At 41.7% G+C, this 20,677-nt stretch overlaps 1 protein-coding gene across 4 annotated transcripts in view; it reads right to left on the bottom strand.

Annotated features, from left to right (window-relative positions):
- The window catches only part of thada (THADA armadillo repeat containing), a 99,178-nt gene that overhangs the window by 70,838 nt on the left and 7,663 nt on the right, over window positions 1–20,677 (bottom strand). For all 4 annotated transcript variants that reach the window (XM_042432955.1, XM_042432954.1, XM_042432957.1 and 1 more), the window contains exons 17-26: window positions 20,319–20,547; window positions 19,106–19,241; window positions 18,815–18,951; window positions 17,684–17,830; window positions 16,886–17,046; window positions 8,363–8,472; window positions 5,308–5,440; window positions 3,232–3,354; window positions 2,807–2,929; window positions 1,806–1,897 (exon numbers count right to left, since the gene is read on the bottom strand). In XM_042432955.1, coding sequence (XP_042288889.1) covers window positions 1,806–1,897; window positions 2,807–2,929; window positions 3,232–3,354; window positions 5,308–5,440; window positions 8,363–8,472; window positions 16,886–17,046; window positions 17,684–17,830; window positions 18,815–18,951; window positions 19,106–19,241; window positions 20,319–20,547 — 1,391 coding nt within the window. The remainder of the gene's footprint in view (window positions 1–1,805; window positions 1,898–2,806; window positions 2,930–3,231; window positions 3,355–5,307; window positions 5,441–8,362; window positions 8,473–16,885; window positions 17,047–17,683; window positions 17,831–18,814; window positions 18,952–19,105; window positions 19,242–20,318; window positions 20,548–20,677) is intronic.

Here is a 20,677-nt window from a genome sequence, read left to right as displayed (position 1 = left end):
GTTATAAAACATCTTAGACATAATCTGTTGGGTAAAACATCCAACAAATGAAACATCTGATCCAACATCATATTTCTGACATGACAGACAAGAAATTTAAATTTTGGATATTTAAAGGTACCCTGTGAGATTTTTGACCACTAGTAGCGCTATGGAGCAGTTGTTAAGTGTGGATATGGATGTAAACAATGTAGAGTTCAAACTCTTCCAAAAATAGGGTCTGCAAATGTATTAAATGTGTTTATCATACCTCAAGGATACACACAATGTGTTTTTGTAAGAAACAGGGAATGTAAACATAACTTTGTTTACAAAAAAACTAGACAGGGTACCTTTAAGCTACTGGCTGTAGGCTATTAGTTTTTGGTAATCTCTACACTTTAGCCCTGAAAAAAATAAGGATATCATCAACTGTGCTGTTGTTGTCCGTGACTGTGAAATTTCATGTGGCATTTTTCCACAAGGGGGGTTGGGGTCTTGCTTTAGGCTTGTTCTTGTTCTAACTAAAACTGTAAACCAAGCAACAAATAACCACAGAATCTGTTTACACACACTTCAGAATAATCACATTTAATATCTACCAGAGGGCATGTAAGTCTAAATGTCAGAGTGCCACAAACTGATAATTTGTGTGTGTTTATTGACAAAACACAACAATCTATCAGCCTTTTATTATTTCAGCTCTGACATGATTATGTGTAGTTCACTTAATATCATTTTAGTGGCTAGTCATCTATTGTATCATCAGTAAACATTTCCAGTCCTCACCAGACCAGGCTTACAGCTTTTTGCATGTAGCTTTTTTGTTTATATTGCACTATAGATGACACATATTTGCAGTACATGTCTCCGTATTATACTTGGGGCCTCAAAGATTACAGCCTACAGGTATGTCCTCTGGTACAATATTGCCCCAAGTGGTTTTTAAAGACTTTGGCCTTGTTGCCCTTCCTTAAGTCTCTCTATCCCAGCCTTCATCCAACATTACACAATATGTTTCACCAGTTGTAACCAAGACATCCCTCCCCATGATGCACCTGTCTGCTGGAGCGTGCAGTCATTTGTTGTGTGTAGTTGGCAGATAGTCTGTAGTGCAGCATTTAGAACATGTTGAAATTGTGTGTTTCTATTTCATTTGTCAAACATATGTCAAACTGCCCTTTTTTCTTTGCCTCCAGTGTCATTTCCCAATAGCTGGTATAGCAGCAGTGGAAAGCTGCTACACGCTTTTAACAGCAGTGGAGTTGAGTATTTCAGTCACAATGGTGTTACAACAGTGTCCCCTGGTGGTGTAAAACCATCACTGTTTATACATTTATACACATGTGCTTCATTTACCTTAGTTTATGTATTCTAAATCTTTGCTTTCTTGAAAATTGTCTGACTGTTGCTGTACAACTAAAAAATATATATTTCTTACGTTCCATGCTAGAAAGTCTAGCTCAGACAGAATAATCCAGCTCTTAAAACAAGTGGAAAAAATAAGTTGAGTCAGTCGGGATAATTATAGTCAGGTACAAGATGACTTGTATTTTTTGCTATAAAACAGTTAAAACAAGTGAAGCTGAACTGGAAACAAGCTGGCTTCCCCTTGTTTGAAGGCATTTAATATATTAAATGAGGGCCACATTTGCTTGTAATTGAGAACTTTTTTGCACTAGTAATATTGACTTTAGGAACTTTTTAGCACATACATGACTGATACCCATTGATTTGTAGTAACTGCGTGCCAATATAAACACCGATACACATGACAGTAAACTTGAGCTGGTAGAGCTGTACTGGAGAGGGAAAAAGCAGCAGACCTGTTCTTTTTCGAGTGCTCATCCTTCCCTTTCTTCACTCCAAAGATCCTTGTGATCAGAGTGCTGAAGAGGAGAGTGGAGGAGTTCCTCACCTGGAAGAAAATAAGAGAGGGAGCAGAAGGGAAGACACAAAGAGGGAAAGAGGATGAAAGACAAGGTGAGAGAATATGAAAGTGTGTTTCTGCATCACAGGTGAGGGAATTAGAAAGCCAGTTTTGTACCAGTCTTACACAACAACCATGCAATAAATCCTGCCTTCATAGATATCAAGTTGAGTTTTTGCTGTAACAGATTTTAAAGAGGCTGGGTGATATGGACAAATAGAAAAATCTTGATTTTTAATTTTTTTTTGTTCAAGCTTGGGGTTAATTCACAATTTTAAAACATTTTTCCCCTGCAAACATCATATTTTTAAGTCAGTATAGATCTCCAGTTTAGTAATCAGTTTCCACATAGATAGAGCAGAAATGTGCAGAAAATTCATCTCCTGCTGTTTGTGCTTCTTGACGTCAGCCTGATATTTGCAGACAGCAGGCAGGGACAGTCTGAACAAAGTAGAATCTGCCCACTTTTTGTCAACTCCCATGGCTCTCCCACAACTCTCATAACCACATAATATTTCATCAACGAACACAAATCAATGAGCAGTGTGCATGCGAGTCTTTTTTTGAGACTGTCCCTCTAGTAGACCTTTAAATTCACTATGAGATAACCAGAGCAGCTGGAGTTATGACAGTCCTATAAACTGCAGCAGGTGTGCATAAAGTCAAACTATTATATCGCACTTTACGGGACTGTCTTGACTTGAAATGCATAATGTAGCAAGCTAACATCTATGTTACTTTTTGGCTAAAACTAACCTTTTTTGTGTATGTTGTAATAACTAGATTTTTATGATGTAGACATTTAATACTTAAAAGTTCAAATTTACTGAATTGAGCAGATATATGTTCAAGTAGTACAAAGATAAAGAGGCAGGAAACGTGGAAGTTGAAACTCACTGCCCAGACAGGAGAGGTGAAGCCGAGTACAGCAGCCTGCATTCCATCAGAGACGAAGGGAATGATGTTTTCCCCCAGGCGAGTGTCCCTGTACAGAGCCCTCAGGATGTTCAGAGCATGGACCTGTGACGAGATAACATTTAACCATTCAGATGAGATAAATCGCATTAAAGACAATGAAATCAATAAAGACTCAAGAGTAGCAGTGCCCCACCAGAAACACTGAGGTGATCATAAAATCACAAGACAGTTTACATGGTCATGAGGACACCACTTCTGTCCACAAGTTGCCATAGATAATGCGCTGCCAACCTGACTGGGAGTTATCACTATTTGATAAGCCATGAAGATTTTCACAATATGATATGACCTTCAAAAGACACTTAGAAGGATGACTCATGCATGAAGCTTCTGGGTGGTCAAACCTGAGGCACGGTGGAGCTGTCGGTGTTCCTGTCAGTGGAGGGCATGGCCAGAGCGATCAGCTCTCTCATGGTCATCTTCAGCAGACTGCAACTGGACGACTTGGGCTCAGAGGAGAGCAGAGCCTGCAGACAACAACACCAAACATCAAATGAGATATATTAGGAAGAATAGAAAGAATTAAGGAAATTAGCATGTTCATCAAAGCTCTAATTCGGATACTAGTACATGTTTCCATGCATTTTCATGTCAGACTATACTATTGTGCTGTACACTGGGTTGAGTTTGTTAATATTTTTCCATTTACTCCATTTCCTCGCTTCCTCTAACAAAGAAAGACAGTACTGAAGATGCACCAACAATATCCGCTGACTCCTCAAATACCTTGATGTCTGATCCTGATTCTTAATGTTATACAATTTCATATAAATATATCACAAAAAAGCCACAGCTATATGCTTACATAAGTCTGTCTATACTGATAGCTTTAGTGAATGACATCATGTGTATGCGTCAGTAGTGGGAGTGCTGGATGTTGGAGGGAGGAGGTGACAGCAATTGGCTGCTGTGTGAGAAAGGAGTTATCTTACTGTTGGAGCTGATGGGAGCCAGCTGTGTGTCTGGCCTGGGTTACGGTATGGTTAAGAGTTAGGCCTGGGAGCAATGGAGAGATGGAGAGATGAAGGTAGGGAGGAGAAGAGAAGGAGGAGGAGGAGGCACAGTCTGGCTTCTATGAACTCTTGGGCGGGGGTGGAGGTAGGTGGGAGGAAGAGGAGGGCTAGCCTGGTTCCTGTGAAGTCTGTCCCGGGTCGGTCCAGACCAGCATGAGGCGATCGCAGGAGGCAGACTTCCCGGATCTGACTGTGTCTTTCTGTGTGAAGGAATGCAGGGCAAAGCTCCGCCAAGGTGTCGACTTCTGCCTCTCCGCAGACTTCCTCCACTTTGTCGGGCTCTCCTCCTTTATCTTATCTTCTCTGTCTCCCCATCTCCCTTCATCCACCCTTGTTTTCAACCCTCAGTCTTCTGCCTCATTATTCTCCTCTTTTCTTACTTTACTACTGCAGTGGCTGCCTATTTCAGGAGGTCAAATTTAGTAGTTTTGAACCCTGGAATTATATTTAAAGCCAATTTTAAAAAAAACAAAATAAATCTTTTGAAAGACCACTTTTTAGACAGCCCACATGCCTGTGCACACAAACGCATGAAAAAACAGGAGAGCCGGTGATGTCAGCGGTGCAGCCGTGCGCCTCGTACCTAAAACCACATGAAAGCGCAAACCCACTCCAAAATGACTGCTATGATAAAACATGAACCCTGTCACGTCTAGTTTTAATATCAGTAATCAGAGGAAGTGGAGAAGCGAGTTGCGGCAGAAAAACAGAGTGAGTCAGTCAAGTGTTAAGGTGGGTTAGTCAGAGATTACAGCACAATAATAGAGGTGTGGGACTGGTAACTACGAAAAGGGGTCAACCAAAGGACAGCGTGTGTGTGTGCATGTATGTGTATGTGTGTACAGTGTGTGTGTGTTATGAGTGTTTATGTGAGTGTGTCAGTGAGTAAAAAAAAAAAAAAAAAAAAAGACAGATGGATTAAAAAACCCAATGTTCTTCCAGCATGAGTGCTCCAGGGGCATGCCAAGAACTGCTGATTGCACTACATTTAGGAATAAACTGGAACACAAATACACACACACGCACATGGTTTCTATTACTAAACCTCAGACAACTTTTCCAATATTTGTTCCCCAACCCTACACCCCAACACATTCCATATCATGCCCTTAATTTGGACCGAATTCTAATCAATGTGCTCATGTTACTGTTCAGAGTTGTTTAGAATTTGTAATTTGCCAAATATGTCCTGATTTGTCTTCTTCAGAACTCATACTGGAAAGTCTAGTTGCGCATTGTACCAGTCCAGCAGACTGCAGTAGACTTTACATAAGTCTGGTGTCAGTTATGATCGCTGGTGGGAAAACGTCCAGCTACAAAAGAAGCAATGACCTGAAACTTGAAAGAAAAATCCCAAACTGTGCCTGATTGTTCTGTTAAATTCTTGCTAGCATCATGCTTACACACCTGAATATAAAAGGGGATTCCAGCGCTGCGTCGTGTGGCACACAGTTTGGACGACGGGTCGCTGGATTTGACCTCTTCAAGAACCTCCGACAGCCAGTGGGCCGGAAGCTGCTGCAGGGCCTGACTTCCACTCCTTACACACACACAGAAAAACATAAACACGGTCATATATACAGTTACAGGGGTCTTATACACATGTTGAATCTTTCAGCTTTTACATTTTCATACACAAGTACACTTCAAACTGTGTATTTGAATGATGTACTATTATCATTTTGTGCACCCTTATACATAATGTACAATAACTCAACTTTGAATGCAAATGTTTAACAGTTATTACAGTATTTGTATTCATTGAAGTGTATAACCATGTATTCAAACCAAGGAGGAGAATCACACTGCTCACTGTTGCATGTCTTTAACCTTTGCAAATTGTTTACAATTATTATTTGATTATAACAGCAAGATACCCCTATCAGTTCACCTGTAAGCCTCACTGAACCAGTGGGGGGAACCATCAGCGCACTACTGGTAAAGGGATTATACCCAACAACCTAACCAAGGTCACAGAGTAGCTGCAATTTTTTTTTTTTTTTTAAATTATTATTTTTTATCATTTTTGCCTTTATTGGAAAGTGGGCAGTGAAGAGGCAGATAGGAAACAAGGGGAGAGAGAGAGATGGGTATGACATGCAACAAAGGTCCCTGGCTGGAATCGAACCAGGGACGTTGCAGTTATGTGGCATGAGCAGTAACTATTTGGCTACTGGGGGTCTTTGCTATTTTTATAACCTCTTTGACAAACTGTGGTGATGGCTCTCATGGAGTTTGCCATTGAGTGATTACTTAAGAACAACAACACATTATACTTGATTAGCTTTCAAATACTCTGAACGAGTGGCTCCACAGAAAGTGTCTAAGGGCTTCCACCTGCATCAGTCACAATGAATGTGGAGCTGTTGTCTCACGTGAACCTACTTGTGCGCGTTCCTTTAACATTACAAAAGACGTTGCTGCCCTTTCTGATTCATTTACACTGTTCTCTATGGCATCTGGTACTCCGAGCACTTTAAAACAAATGCTAAGAATATGATCAGAAGCAGGTCTGGCAAACACACACCCACAAGAAACCGCTCTGCCCTGTTCTGTAAGAAGCAGCCGTTTAACAAGAGCCACTGGAGCGAAGAGGACGAATTAAAACAATCCAGTGTGGAGGACCGAGCGAGGGCGCGGCGCACACTCCAGCGTACTCTGTCAAACACACAAGGGACACACACACACACACACACACACACACACATCCTCATTGACAAACACACACAGTGAGGTATATGCTGTAAACAACTGGGAGATATAAATGCCCATGACTAACCGGGGAAGTGTGGAACTCAGAAAGACAAAAACAGAAAGAATGGAAGGAAGAGAGAGAGAGAGAGAGAGTGGAAACACAGTGGAACACAGCGGAGCCAGATCCCAAAGGCAGAGCATCAAAAGGCTGCGGTTAAGCACCCCGCAATCAACACCCCATAACCCAGCACACGGCCTGCATACCATCCACACACTGCTCTTCCCCTCCTGAAAACACACAAACACACACACACACACACACACACTCACATCAACACAGGCCCGGAGCAGAACACAAACACGGCACAATAACACACATACTCCCAGCGCTCCTCCACACAACCACTAGAATGTCGCCCTCATTACACAACACACTAGCCTTTCGCTGGTTTCGGTACAAGAACAAAACAAGTGAGTTTGGTTTGAACTGCTCAGTCCTGGGTGGTTCAAAGTCAACACTGCTGCCACGGTTTTGTGGTTCGTCACCTGCCGCAAGGCTAAAGACATCTTCCGTAGCCAGCCGTTGAGGAAAACAGAGAGGTAACAAGAAAGTGAGAAATTCTTTCATGTTGTTCAGGATTATTACTTTTTTCCTCTTCCCCTCCGGAGAATAATGGAGGGATTATTTCCATGAATAGCGGAGGTGATGTGGAGTGTGGAGTTTAATGTTGCTCCTGGCAGCATGTCGCCACAGAGGCTCCATCTGTCTAGTAATGTCCAATGTGCATGAGTAGCTTTGAAACTGAAAACTGAAATATGAATTTGGTGATATCCTCAATGATTTTTTTATAGATTTTCCCCTTGATATGATCAGAGTGTCCCATCACTAAAATGGTCTTTTGACTGAAAGTAGATCTTGTAGATTCAATTCTGTTATTGCAATTATTCTAAGTAATAACATAATTAGACTGATGTCTTAAAATAGAAGATATGAGAGGTATAACATCTTTCAGATAAAGGCACAGATAAATATTTTTGCTGGTTAGCCTAGCTTAGCATAAAGACTGGAAACAGCAGCTACCAATCCCCCTAAAACTGACTGATTAACACATCAAGAAAAACAAAAATGTAAAAATGACAATTTATGGCTTGAGGGGGAGTTATGTGGTTGAACTATTACTTAGTGAACAACAGCTTCCTTGCTTCCTGAAGTCATGTCAACACAGGGAGGTTGCCAGGTTTGGTACTATGCTTGCTTGTACAGTAGCCAAAACCAAAACCTGTGTTCATTGAGTTCAGTATCTGGCAAGCAGCTCTATAGCAGGAGATACTTGACAGAAGCTCTGGGCGGATAGTTAAGCTGTTGTTTATCAAAAATAGTTCCAGTGTAACTCCCCCTAAAATCTCTAATTGTTGTTTTTACATTTCCGTTCATGTATGGATTCAACGAACGAGATACTAACTGTTAATTAGTCAGCTTTAGACTTGATGGGAGGTGTATTGCATTGTCATATTCTATCAGCAGGTTACATTTTTTCATGCCCATGTGTCTCTGTTGGTTGTCCAGAGGGCTGCAGATGATGAATAATATCAATTATCAAATCTTGATGTAATTACGGTATATTATATCTGAGGAGTGATGCTGAGAGAACTTGTCTTCTTGCTAATGACAAGGCAGAGAAACACTCAGCGTCATGAGGGAAGCTAATGCCCATAGTCATTCAGCAGTATTACCTTTCAGGCCTTTGCCCTGAATGTGAACACACACCTGCACAGCATGTCGGTGAGGCGTACAAAGCCCACATAAGCCAGTTCAAAGGCGCCACGATGACGGGACTGCAGGAGCTGCTGACGGAAGTACAGGCCTACACCCTCCACCTGTAACACAGAGACAGAGAGAGAATCAGCCACTCAATCGTAACAAGGGCAATAGTGCTTTCTAGGTGTGAGTGTGTGTGATATGTGTGTGTGTGTGTGCGTGTGTCTGGGCAGGGAGAGTATACTGTTTGACTTCAAAAACTCAATCTGATACTTTAGCCCGCAGCAGAAATGATTGTGACCCGTTACAAAGGGTCAAAATGACATAACGGCAGTCAAAAGGATTATGTGCACCTAGTGACATGCAAGGCTGAACACCCCCTGAACATTTTAACATGCAGGCAGTGAGAAGTGTGTCCCTTCACACTGGTGAAATATGAGGTAGCAGGACTATCTTGCTTTCACTCTTGGAAGATGAATTTTCTGCAAACCAAAATCAGAGGCGGCTATGCTATTTGACATTTCTGCGTTTCTTTTTTAACCACAGAAGAAGCATGAGCAGATGTGCAAAGGGCAGCGCTTCTACCTACCTGGTTAATATATGTCATTCATGTGGACACATATAATAACAAGCTGTTACATAATTGCATCACATTACATTACTGTATTTATCTAATAAAGACTATAATGGCTGAAATATCTTAATAATTATTGGATGGATTGCCATGAAATCTTCAGCAGACATTCATGGTCCCCAGAGGATGAATCCTACTGAATTTTGTGACTTTTCCTCTATCAGTGGCATGAGGTTGACCGTTTTGACCACTGTTGGATGCACTGACATGAACTTTGCTACACATTTTACCCACAGGATGAACTGTAATAACTTTAGTGATCCTTTAATCCTTTTCATCTAATGCATCACCAGCTCAAATATTTAATGTCTCCAATACTTTGGTTTATCTTAGCATGCCAACACCCTAAACTAAGATAGTGATCGAGGTGAACACTACACCTGCTAAACATCAGCAGTGTCAATGTGAACATGTTAGCGTGCTGATGTTAGCATCACAGAGCTGTTAGCATGGCTGTAGACACTAGCTCTTGATAAATATTCTTTTGCTGTAGTACTTCCAGTATATGTATTTGATATGTACTGTATGTGGCTACAAAAACAAGGTGGAGAGTGACTCATGTTGAATTGAGCATCATCCTCTGTCCACTGGTTATATTTATGAGTTTTTTGTTAAAAGTTCAGAAAATAGTCAGCTTACATGCCGAAGTACAGGGACTTCTTTGGATTCTTAACTAGCTAAGGCTAACTTTGTACAATCCAGTGCAAAATGAACACTCCTCATGGATACATGCTTCCAGTGGGAATTCCTCTGGCGGGACAAAAAAAAAAAAAAGAGGAAGGCATTAAATTCTACACGTAACCACCCTTTTGGACGCTCTACTTTGTGTTTGTGTGTGAATTCTTTTGTAAGGTCAAGTAATTACATCTAAATGCATGCAATAAACTCAATATAATACAAAAACAATTACCCCTCCACCCAACCTCACCCCTGTAAATGATGTAATCCCGCTCATGGCGAATCTAATGCTGGAACACAGTGGTAAAATGCACATTTTCCCCAACCAGCTGTGTCCTTTAGATAGGAAATGCTTCATTTTCTTCCAAGAATGACTAAAAACATAACAGCAGGATATAGCGAAGATGATTATTCACTGATGAACTGTATTACCTAATCCCTCTTTAGCCTTTTCTCTGTTTGGCAAGCAAAGTGAAGCTGGCTACACTCTTGTTTTAGAGACACCACTTAGTTTTCAGCCAGTGAGCATTGAGCATGTCAAGCGTGAGAGCGGCATGTCAGTAGCGTGACAAGTGTGTTCAAATAAGGACGCTGAGACATCCACATAATGGCCACCGTCAGTAAAACCATCCAGTTAGTAATAGTGTTAGCAACATTATTCTAACTATACACACACACACATACACATAACTGAGTGCCGTTTCTGTGGCAGTGTGTAAACTGGTGAGTGTGCTGCAGGTGAGGCGGCAGGGCGAGGCGGACGCAGAGCTCCACTGCCCTGTCATTAAGGCTGTGGTATCACCGCTACCACTGAGGCGGCCAGGCCCCGACTTAGTCAGGGGTGGCATGGAGGGCACAGGGAGGGGTGGCAAGGCCCTGGTGCAAAAAGCCGTGTGTGAAAAGGAAAAAAAAAAAAAAAAAATCCCGACAGCCGCGTGGGGGATGTGGGGTTAGACACAACATCTAAACTAACACAGACGCAGACCCACAGATGAACCAGGATTACGACAGTCATTGAAACCTTCACTGACGAACCCTAATGTAATGCATTAACGCTGGTGAATAAAAAGCAGCAGAATGTATTTAAACAGAGAAATAAATGAAAAATGTTTAAAATGGATAAACTAAAAAAGAATTGAAGAATGAAAATGAATAAAACAAAAATGTAGGGCTTAGGCAGCCTGTTTTTGGCCACATGACTGGTCAATAAACTCAACTGACCCTGCAGACCTAAAGTGGACTAACTTAAACACCAAAGTATGGACTGAGTAAACCACAGCGGTACCAAGCCCAATGACTTATCACATTGGTGGCCAGAGTGGACTCCCAGGACAGGCCTGACCTCACCGGAGTAAAAATGGCAGCGACAGTCACTGTTAGATGGCCGTGGCTGCCGGGCCCAGACCGCTGCGGTGCTGAGCTGGGCCGAGCCGGGCCGCGGCTTCGCCTATTTAAAGCTTCCTTCCAGAAGGCTCCCGTCTGTGTAAGTGTTTAAAAGGGCCGAGCAAGCTTCCTGCGCGGGGTGGGGGGAGGGCAGGGGGTAGGGGAGGGCTTTATTTAGACGTCAACTTCCTGTTTGCAAACGTGCCCGTTTCCCAGAAAAACTTCCATGTGCGGAGAACGAAGTTTCCCAAGTCTAATTACATGTATGGCTCAGGGCCGTGACAGTGACCCAAATAGCCAACTTCTCCCTTGACAGCCGAGGGTTAGACAGCACTCTGATAATGTTTGTTGTTGTTGCTGCTCAAGCCAAATGCTGCAATCTACAGGAGGAATTATGAGGTTGTGGTTTAGAGATAGTACGGAGATTAGAAAGCCACAAAGTTATATTTCAGATTCTTCTATTACTACATATAATTAGCACATTTCATTCTTCTTCTCTTCTACAAGTCTACTGAAAACAGTTTGGCATCAGGCAAAGACTATAACGTGTGTAATATTAGCTGTACTGTTTGTAATTGTCAAGTCAAGTCAATAAATTAAGACTTGATTAAATCCAGTGCAACCATCAGAGCACCAGTGCCTTTTAAAAGCTTGTTTCTCACATGTGTTCCTGCATTAACAACTGAAACAGCAGATTATGACCTTTTTTTTTTTTTTAGATGTAAGAATCCATGTCTGGAACCTTCAGAACAACAGAGGAAATCAAGCCAGGAAACTTCTAGAAATCTAGGATCTATATCAGTACAGCTTGTGTATTTATAAACTCTATTTTAACATTTTTATCTAGTAATATGATTTTTCTGGAATCTTGAAAAATGCACTGACCAAAACAAAATAAACCATCTATCCCAAGACCTCAGCTTTTACCTAAGTGCCTGCAGTCCTCAAGTTTGAAAGTATGAGACTTACCTAATATCCATCTCAACCCCTGATAGTGGCGGTGACTGACAGTTACAGGAGGAACAGCTGATAAACTGCTTAAAGATGAAGAATAAGCATTACGTGATCTTAAGACACATGGCGGTTTTATCCCTGGAGAGAAATGTAAAGGACAAAACCATTCCATTCATGTATTTTCATAGACTGCAAATCTTGATATGATATGCTGTCATTGTCCTGAAGTTTTCCCCAACAGGAATCAATTAAATGAGTATCAAAATGATAATTATGTCCAAAAGAGATTCTCTATTTCCTGAATGATTATGGATAGGAATGTCATGGTAGTGACAGGAACTGGATAAGTAGCTTTTTAGTCTCTACAGCTGTGCCTAAACTCCTATTTGCTACCTGTGCACAGTCTTTTTAGTTCTATACAGCCTAAGAAGTCTTATGCTGTGTCCAAAATCACTTCCTTATTCACTATTCCCTATAAACACTCCAGTTTATTCTATTGTGGGCAGGCGATTTGCACACCTGGCAAAGGAGATCCGTATGAACAGTACATTTTTTATTCGATTGTGGGAATGTCGAAGAGCAAAATTAAAAAACAACAGCATGTGTACACTGGTATACATTGCATAAAGTAAATTGTATAGTGTGCTAGGTAGGAAGTATATAGTAATGACAGACACAGGGTTCCTATTGTGTTAATAGCAGTGTGCGTGTGTGTATGTGGGTGTGTTTTTCTCTTAGCTACAGAGCGGCCAAACAAATGGTCTGTCTCCTCTGTGTTCCCGAAGGGCTCCAACAAATCCAGGCCGAGCCATGCCAAATAAACACCAGAGCTGTCAAACTCCAGTTAACCAGCGACTTTGGTGGTCTGTCACAAACGTACTGTACAGTACAAGTGTGCTCACACCCAATTTTTGTACAGCCCTGTCAGGATGTCAAACTAGCTACTCCATCCTCCTTAACCATGAAACCAATTTAAAGTCTCTTCAGTCACACCTCCTTGACTCACCAACAGTAATGAATGAAATCAAACTCTTATGGTGCAAATGAAAACATTCTGCTGCTTTAATTCATCATCAGCAGAAATAAAGGAAAAGATAAAATAAAAAAAAAAAAATCAAACCATCATCATCTCTGCACATCAACAACTGCTGCTGTTGCCATGGTGCCGCCCAGTGACAGAAACATCTGCAGTGTTGCTGGGCCAACAAGGATGTAACACAGGATGCTGGCTGGAACGAGATGTGTTTTGGTCTCTTTCTCTCTCACACACACACACACACACATGCACGCACACACTAAACACATATGCCCATGCATGTCATCGCTGCGGTAGGGCAAAATGACTTTGTCCGCACAGACTTAGCCAGGCCCAACTTTCCAAACACTATTGAAATCACCCCACCGACTGTTAATGCTACACACACACTATTCATACACACACACACGCGCAAAAGTGTGGAACTGATGACAAGTGAATGAAAAAGAAAAAAGGATGCGGTGAGGACAGAGAGGACAGGAGTTCAGATTTTCCTCTTGTCTGTGTGCTCCTCAGCATGAGTTTGTTAAATCATCGGTTATGTAATGAGGCCCACCGCCATAGTTACCACAGAGGACAACATGGTATCCATGATATCACCGTCAATTATCTCTTCATTACGCTGTGGTGGTGACATCATTATCGAATCCATTTCAGTAGCGACAGTTAATGAGACCCTGGCTGTTTCATAGCGCCTGATATTCTGACCGGTGGGAAACACATCTCACTGTGTCCATCTGTTTTACAGGGAATACTCAATAACTCTTGGAAACTTTCATGGAACTGAACAACTAATTTACAAGCTGCGATGTGCCAAACTGAGCCCTGTGCGTGTGTTTCACAATTCAAAAACTTTCTAATACTTTTTTGCTCCACCATCAGTTAAGTTACTGGAAAATACTTTTCATCACAACTTAACTGCTGTAATCTCAAATATATCGGTTATGCAAGCATCTGGTGGTCAAAAGAAATGAAAACAAATGCTGAGGATTATTTAGTCAGTGTTATTTAGTTGCTATGATTTGGTTATTCTGCTCCGTCACATAGAATCTGCAGGTGTCATGAGCCAAATCTCAAACTTTTTCAGGCCTTTTCGATCTTTATCTGTGATTTGATGAGAAAAATAATGTGCACTTTTTAGGCAATAGTATGGGACAGTAAAGGACGGATTCTGATCAGGCAACTGATCACTTTCATTATTGATTTCCTAATTTTTTCCATTGTAGGATTAATGGTTCTAAGGGCCCTGGGCTAACGTCTTTAAATGTCTTGTTTTGTTTGGCCAACAGTCCAAAACTCACATTTATTAAATTTACAACGATATAAAGAGAAAAACAGCAACTATAAAAAGCCTGAATGGTAAAAACTATGGCCCTCGATCACACACTAAAACACACATTCAGCACATACTTACTACCTACTTTCTCTCTCTCAGGAGTGTAAATACATAGTCAACAAGCAAACACACACACATACACAAACACACACTTTACCCCCTACACTGACAAACACAGACTATGTCTGGTACCCATGTTATTATGGACGTTAACATGCTGAACCATTCAGACAACTATTCCTGTGTGAGTTTGTCTGTGTGTCAGTCTGTGTGTGTGTGTGTGTGTCGATGTGTGTGTGTGTGTGTGTGTGTGTGTGTTGTTCGCAGTGCTCAGTGTTTTCCTGCTGGTGGTGGAAGTGATTTGGAAAGAATGCAGTGGAAAGGGAGGGGCGTCGCGGCCGTTAAACCAGCAGGGTCGGGCCTCAAATGAAAGCGCGGCGCTAACGAGGGCGGATGCTAATTGAAGAGCCTCCCAGCATGGTGTCACAAACACACACAGACACACAAACACACACGTTCACATAATTCCCCCGCTACAGTACTTCTACACACATACAGTGAAAAAATGACACCTATTTCTATGGAATACGGAGGGTGTGGATGTAAACATCTTCTACGACTGAGTGTACACATTAGGCTGGGCAGTCACCCGTATTTTTAGATTGTCCCACCGTCATTGCATGAGATCACAAATTCCCGAATGTTCGTCTGATTCTCAGGAACACGCTACCACAGCTCAGCTGTTGTTGCCTGGTTAACCTTGTTAATCATCCAATTCCCATGTGACAATGAAGCAGGAAGACTGACGAGAAGACAGAGCTGATGAGCGGTAGCAGGATATGTTGGGGAGCCCTCTGTCAGATGTGGAAAGGTACTGACACACAAAAAAACTCATTGGAGGGAGCAGAGCTTGGACTATTTTGGTATATTTTGGTTCTAAATGTAACATAACTAGTGGAATACCACAACAGGCAGATTAGGATTTTTATACAATTCATCTGACTTTCTTGCTCCCAATATTCTGATTATCAATTCAATAACAGTGGTAACTTTCCACTACATTTAAAATCAAGGTACCAAAAATACTGAGTCTGTGGCTTACCTGGACTGAATGAATGTAAATGATAGCAAAAACAAATTTTACACTGAAATAGACAAAGAAACTATATCTAATGTGGATCAATCAACTCTGGCCAATAGCTGATTCACTTAATGAGGTTAGTATCAACCCTGATAACAATCCAGTGGAGTGAAGCATACCTATTGACATGGATAAGTGATATTTTTGGACTGAAGTTGCTAATCTAGAGTAATTACTGCCATTAAATATTTGTCCATGTTTCAAACCACAAAACACCCTACTTACAAGAAATTCCAGGAAAAGACCAAAACAAAGGCATTTTCCGACTTCCCTACCCTGTTTGTAGCACTCAACCAAGCCGTTGGTTGCTAATGAAGACGAATATATGTTTTCATTTTGTAAAAAGGCTAAATAATATCCTTAGAAACATCTAGGCACTGTTGTTTTGAGTAAATGTTACTCAAACAGGAGGAAAAACTGTTTTCGTCAGGACTAAGTTCAACTACAGGTTTGGTGGACTGGCAGGTATTTACAGCAGCAAGATGTGTATGTGGAATTGACTCAAAAATAACATTAAGTGCCCTTGATCATGGTAATGAAGGAACATGTCGCCCATTTCAACAGTATGTTTATAATGGCCAAGAATGGAGTGTTATGGCACAGAGGAATTAAGCTACAGATGGCTACAGTGAGGGGATCTGGTGGCTCTGTTTAGCTTTGGGAGGCATTTTGCTGGCATGGTTTGGCTCCACTTGTCCCCTTAGAGGGAAGGGTCACTGCAAATCAATACAAAGTTGTTCTGAGTGATCACCTTTATCATATGATAAACCATTTCTATCCTGATGGGAGTGGTCTCTTCCAGGATGATGATGCCCCATTTCACAGGGCAGGAGGGGTCACTGAATGGTTTGATGAGAATGAAGATGATGTGAATCATATGCTATGACCTTCACAGTCACCAGATCTCAACCCACAACAATGGGAGATTTTGGACCGACATGTTAGACGACCACCACCATCATCAAAACACCCAATGAGGGAATATCTTTTGGAAGAATGGTGTTCATCCCTCCAGGAGAGTTCAGAGACTTGTAGGATCACTGCCAAGTCACATTGAAGCTGTTCTGGCAGCACATGGTGGTCCAACACCTTACTAAGACACTTTATGTTGGTTTTTCCTTTAATTTCTCACCCGTCTGTATATCAGGCTTTGAATAGTAAAGTCAAAAGGCTAACAACACTTATTAATTAAACCGGTTTAGCGTCACACAGTCTGTGGTCGGGACAAGAACAATGAAAGTGACAGTTGCTCTCTGACTCTCATAATGACGCTAACGACTGCTTCAAACGCGATATGAGGTAACGGCGGTAAGGAAACGTGAGCGAGGCATGTGTGCGAGTGTGTTGTGTACGTCACGTCAGGGTTTCACCTGTTCCTCTCTGATGAGCCCGGGGTGTGTGCGTGCGTTGTCGTTGGTGTAGTGCAGAGGCAGGCTCTGACACAGCTGTCCGAGCAGCATGGCTACTTCCTTCATGCTCCGCCAGCAACATACCAGCACCATCTGGGCTGTCACCCTGTAGCCTTCACCTCCTGGAAGCAACACACACACAGTCAGACACACACACATGAAAAAAAAAAAAACAAGGGGAAAGTTTGATCACTTCTTGAAACTCTTAATAATTTACACTGAAATATGTGTTTGTTTTGTTATGTAATGTACCACATTAAAGCTGTCTATTGAATGGAAACCAAAAACAGTCTCATAATGTGTCTACTCATTAATGTGGGTTGTTTATTTTGGGTCACATATACTACATGCAGCGAAAACACACACACACTACAGAGCCGATTAATTTTCTTTATGACTGTGAAGTTACAGTAGTTTAGATTATCATTAAATAAGTGACAGACTGTGTATTGTGTAAATATAGCTCACAAAAAAAAATGACAAACACTGCCCCCATCAGGACATCACTGATATAGCACCCACAAGCAGTGACGACTTGAGTGGTTTTCCACAGTCTAGTAAACAATGAAAATTATACTAGTGAAATATAGACTCTTTAGACTAATGAGGCATAGCTTGTGCACAATTTGAGAACCAAGCTTCATATTTCATATTTGTTACCCTCAGTTCACAAGGAAACACAAGAAAGAGTAAAAAAAACCTTGAGTATTTTTCTGCATGTTGAACAGACTGAGTGTGATATAATGATCCGTAACCCACCTGTATCTAGTGACGGTGTGTGTGTGGTCTGGGTTTGTGCGTCATCATCTCCGTCATGTGTGTCCAGCTCTCTGGCATTGTTGAAGAAATCATTGGTGTCTCTGGGCTGAATCTCCTGCAAGATCTTCTGCAGTCCTGCTGAAGTATCTGTTCAAACACACAATATGTAATCATATTGTCAGAATGTGTCCTTTCCCCTGTGTACATTTCTATATCTATGTTTGGATGCTTCCATCAAATTCAAATATAACTCCAAAATATTCTCTTTTTGCTAATATTGGGATATTACATGCTGCTGCAAAACTTGACACCAGGAGTGAATAATACTTTGGAAAATCTAGTATTTTTTGGCAAAGTGATTAAAATATTCCCCCAAATTTCATGGGGAATTGATTTTGATGATCAGTAAGACCTTCAGAGACATGCAGGATGGGCCTCCTGTAAGAAGCACTTCTACAAACAGATTCGTTAAGTGGCACATACAAGTGATTTAAGACAACTTGTGGTATTCACCACTTTTCTCAAACCTAAAATTTTCTCTTGGCATGCTAATTTACTGAGAAGTTCTTTTGCCTTTTTTTTTTCTTTTTTACTTCATTGCCATATTTTTTTAAGCAAGTCGTCCAGGGCGACTTCTTCTGGGCATTACCAATATCACCTAATAGGATATATTCTGTCGTTCATCCCTATGACTGTCACGTTCCCTTAAATGCCTCCTGTTTTAGTCATGCCTTGCTTTGAAAAGACATTCTTTGGCATCTAACTTCATATCAAACCATTCCTTCTTGAATTATGTTGCAGTATGGCTCGGTGACAGTCATAGTAATATTTGTGGTCCCTCAATAGAGCTACTGACAATGCTAAATTTGTTATGTTTTCATCTGCTGATTTCCAACAGCAACGCGGTGTGAATTTTTTATTTTCTCTCTTGGGTGAGCCGTATATATGCTAATGATCAAATCTCACCTACTCCTCAAACTCACATTAGCAATTCAGGAAAAGTTGGTGCAGTTAGGAGAGTTTTCTGGATCAGACTCGGTACATAAAAGTAAAAGGTTTAAGACAAGATTATGAAAATGTCCTTGTATGATGCCTATTGAGTGTATGCAGCACAGTCTAAACCCAGATCACCTGAGTCAGTATCCATGGGGATTAGTCCTTCTGGAGAGGAGCTCTGAACTACAGGGGAGACCACATCAGACATCCTGTAGCACATCGCAATCAGCTCCGACACCAGACACCTCCACTGCTCAGTGTGGCTCAAACTCCTAAACACAAACATAAATCAAAACACAGAGCATGTGATTATGGTCAAGACTGAATTTGATCTTCAAATACAGTGTGCTGTTGCACCAGAATCTTGGTGCTGACAGCAAATAAATGTAAATGGAAGTAGAGTGTTTGGGATGTGATTGCTCTCACTCTGTGTCCAGATGCTGCAGGACAGCAGTGATGCAGTGGGCTCTGCCGTAGAGAGGATAGGAAGCAGCTGCCTGCAAGAGAGACGACTCAGCCCTCGACACCTCCGACTGCAGACAGCGCAGCAAGAACTGAATCACTGAGCACAGAAAAACAATACAATACATATCAAGAGCATATCATAGCATACTACTTATATCAGTCTAATGCATACATCTACAAGGGTGACACATCTGAGGTCTCATTTATAAAACAGTGTGTAGGATCCATACTAAAAGTGTACATGTGCACAAAAGCTGAGAATGGTGCACGCCAAAAAATAATCAGATTTATAAAATCGTACATACATATGAATGCACGTGTATTTCCCTTTATAAATCACAGTCCACCTGGAAGTGTGTGCACGTGGATCCTTGTATTCTGACCTCTACACGCCCATATTCAACCACAAATGGTCAATGCAAAAATATTCATGAATATTGATGTACATGTGTTTCTTTTCGCCGGACCAATCAGTCTCTCTGTTTCGAAACGCCTGACCAATCAGTGTCAAGAGTCAGCATATCCTCTCGCTCTTCACTTGCGCTCGGGCAGCTGAAGAGGGTAGACCGCAACAGACTCGAACGGACTTTTACTGTTTTATTTCCCTGTTTTTGGACTTCTTATGTGTTATGTGTGTAACCCAAAACAACCATATACAACGTCAATAAACATTCCTGTGGATCGTAAAGTCAGACATCTCTGGTTGAGCTCTTACTGGACACCCTGCAGCCGGCCAGTTCCTAGTTAACCACTTTTAAGTAGTTTATACAACACACACACTCGATAGCTACAATAAAATAAACACTGTATTCATTTATATTTACTCCAAAATCCAGCATACAGGTGTTTCTAATTTACACAGTCCATATATGAGTGCAGGTGGTGAAGATGTGCCGGTGAGGTGATTGGAGAAGGCAGAGTGTGTGTGTGGCAGCCACCACCATGTCTCTAGTGTGCTCTGAGTTCAATTCAATTCACCATCTGCGTCGCAATTTTCCCATCTCCAAACTGTTCGTACGCAAAGGTCAGAGTTTACATACAGGTGCACACATGCTGCCGTCAAGTTTGTTTTTATAGATCACATTTTATAGATTGCATGGGAAGTGACGCACGCCTCTTTCAGGCCCCGTTTTGTGCGCAGGCAACGGTTTCAGATGAGACTCCTGGATCTTACCAGCCAGTGTGTTGAGCTCCAAGGTGACGGCCTCAGAGGCCTGAGGGGGTAAGGACGTAGGCTGGAAATCGACGCCCTGCTCCTGGGCACAGTGTAGCAATGCCTGGATCAGGTCCGGCTGGTGGAGCAGCAGGTGGAGCAGGTGGGCTGCTGTGACGCTGTCAAAGGGTTTGGTGCTGGTGCTGAGGTCCAGAGCAGCCTGAAGAACACGACGCATCCTCTCCGGCACCTAACATCACAAAGAGTACGGTGAGATCAACTGAATACCACGACAGAAGTTGATGATTATGGAATCCAGCTACTATGCATAAAGCTAGTGTTTGGAATAATGGGCTGTTATAGTTTTTTATCAGTTGAGA

The sequence above is a fragment of the Thunnus maccoyii genome, chromosome 14 (genome assembly GCF_910596095.1).
Source record: "Thunnus maccoyii chromosome 14, fThuMac1.1, whole genome shotgun sequence".
Classification (NCBI taxonomy): Eukaryota; Metazoa; Chordata; class Actinopteri; order Scombriformes; family Scombridae; genus Thunnus; species Thunnus maccoyii.
The sequence above is the reverse complement of the archived record's forward strand: the minus strand, read 5'-3'. Positions and strand labels throughout refer to the sequence as shown.